Source organism: Hypomesus transpacificus, chromosome 11, assembly GCF_021917145.1.
Source record: "Hypomesus transpacificus isolate Combined female chromosome 11, fHypTra1, whole genome shotgun sequence".
Classification (NCBI taxonomy): domain Eukaryota; kingdom Metazoa; phylum Chordata; class Actinopteri; order Osmeriformes; family Osmeridae; genus Hypomesus; species Hypomesus transpacificus.
In genome coordinates, this window is record NC_061070.1 from 14,763,698 (window position 1) to 14,765,078 (window position 1,381).

At 40.3% G+C, this 1,381-nt stretch overlaps 1 protein-coding gene across 1 annotated transcript; it reads right to left on the reverse strand.

The window, feature by feature from the left end:
• Positions 1-466: 466 nt before the first annotated feature.
• sf3b5 (splicing factor 3b, subunit 5) lies at positions 467-1,061 on the reverse strand. The gene has a single exon (XM_047029457.1). The coding sequence runs from the start codon at positions 1,043-1,045 to the stop codon at positions 785-787; it is 261 nt and encodes an 86-aa protein (XP_046885413.1). The 5' UTR covers positions 1,046-1,061; the 3' UTR covers positions 467-784.
• Positions 1,062-1,381: the final 320 nt, after the last annotated feature.

Here is a 1,381-nt window from a genome sequence, read left to right on the forward strand (position 1 = left end):
GAACAATTTTCGCTTTGATATTTTGCTCTTAAAATGTTATATTATAAACGTTTCTTTACCCTTTTGTGTGGGTGTTGCTCATTCCCGATTAGACATTACATAACCTAATTCGTTGTTTTATAACTTTCAAAAAAGTCCAGTTTAGGTAGTTTGAACAAAATGGTCTACTATTGCTTTTGTGACATGCTGTTTGGTACATCCCTTAAAATGCACATTACAATTATAAAGGCCAGCTAGTCTTTTTGTTTAATGAGTGATTTCAACAAATCGTTCCTTGGGTGCAGGATGTGAAGGTACTGATGTGTGTGCTTGTGGGTGTATGTATGGCCAGGTAGGCAAGTCTAGGAAATGTGTGTGGGCGGACAGTTTAATGAGAGGCTCTGCAGGAGCACCATATTCAAGGGATAAGTGCTTTTCCATGTACTATGGCTATGTAGCCCACAACTAGAGATAAATAATAACATCCTTCAAGACACAAAATAACATTTATTGATAATACCTTGTTAAAACTGAATGTAACTGTCATAAAAAGCATATTTTGAAAATGTATTTGAATTTCTTTATGCAAGTTACCAGGCCCAATTTTGCATGTCAATGGTAATACAAATCAATCAATATGAAACAATAGATACAAAACTGAAGCCAGACTCAATCGTAAAATCTCCTCGCAAGCAGCTCCGGCCTCAAAAGTCCTGTAAGCCACCATGTTAAGTTTGGTGTCTAGGATAAGCGTCAACCGCAGACGCCTCTATCCAGTCTCTGTGGCCCTTTGCTGCTGTACAATCTAAGCATCATCAGGCTTGTCTGCAGGGGGGCCACATGGCTGCAGCATCTTCTCCATTAAATTGAAACGCACGCGAGCCTTGCTCTCGTTTTCAGCGACGGAGAAATAGTTTAGCAGATCAAAGTGGCCCATGTATGAACAATAGGAGTCACGGTGCTGGTTGACCAGCCATTCCCATCTGCTGGTGTCAGCGTGACCGGTCCCAATGTACTTGGACTGGAGGTGTTCAAGTTGGCTGTGGATGTTGTAGCGGTCCGTCATGATCCGGTAGTTGAGTCTACAAATAAAATACAATTTTTAACATTCTACTTCAAAGTTGAAATGCAGAATGGACAAGGGATTGTAGAACACATTGTTTGCTTAACTCCAGCGTAGCCAACTGTAAGACTTTGCTACACACAGAGGAAGTAGTATAATGAATGTAGCTAACCTAGCTAGTAGAACTAGATTAGAAGCTATCTTATTATGCTAGTCTAGCTAGCTCGCTTAACAAGAACACATGGGTTGAGACTAACTAATAACGTTAGTCTAGTTAGCTAGCGTTACATCAAAACATTCGCTTTCGACCCTTCCGTGGATCAATGTTTGGTATGCTAT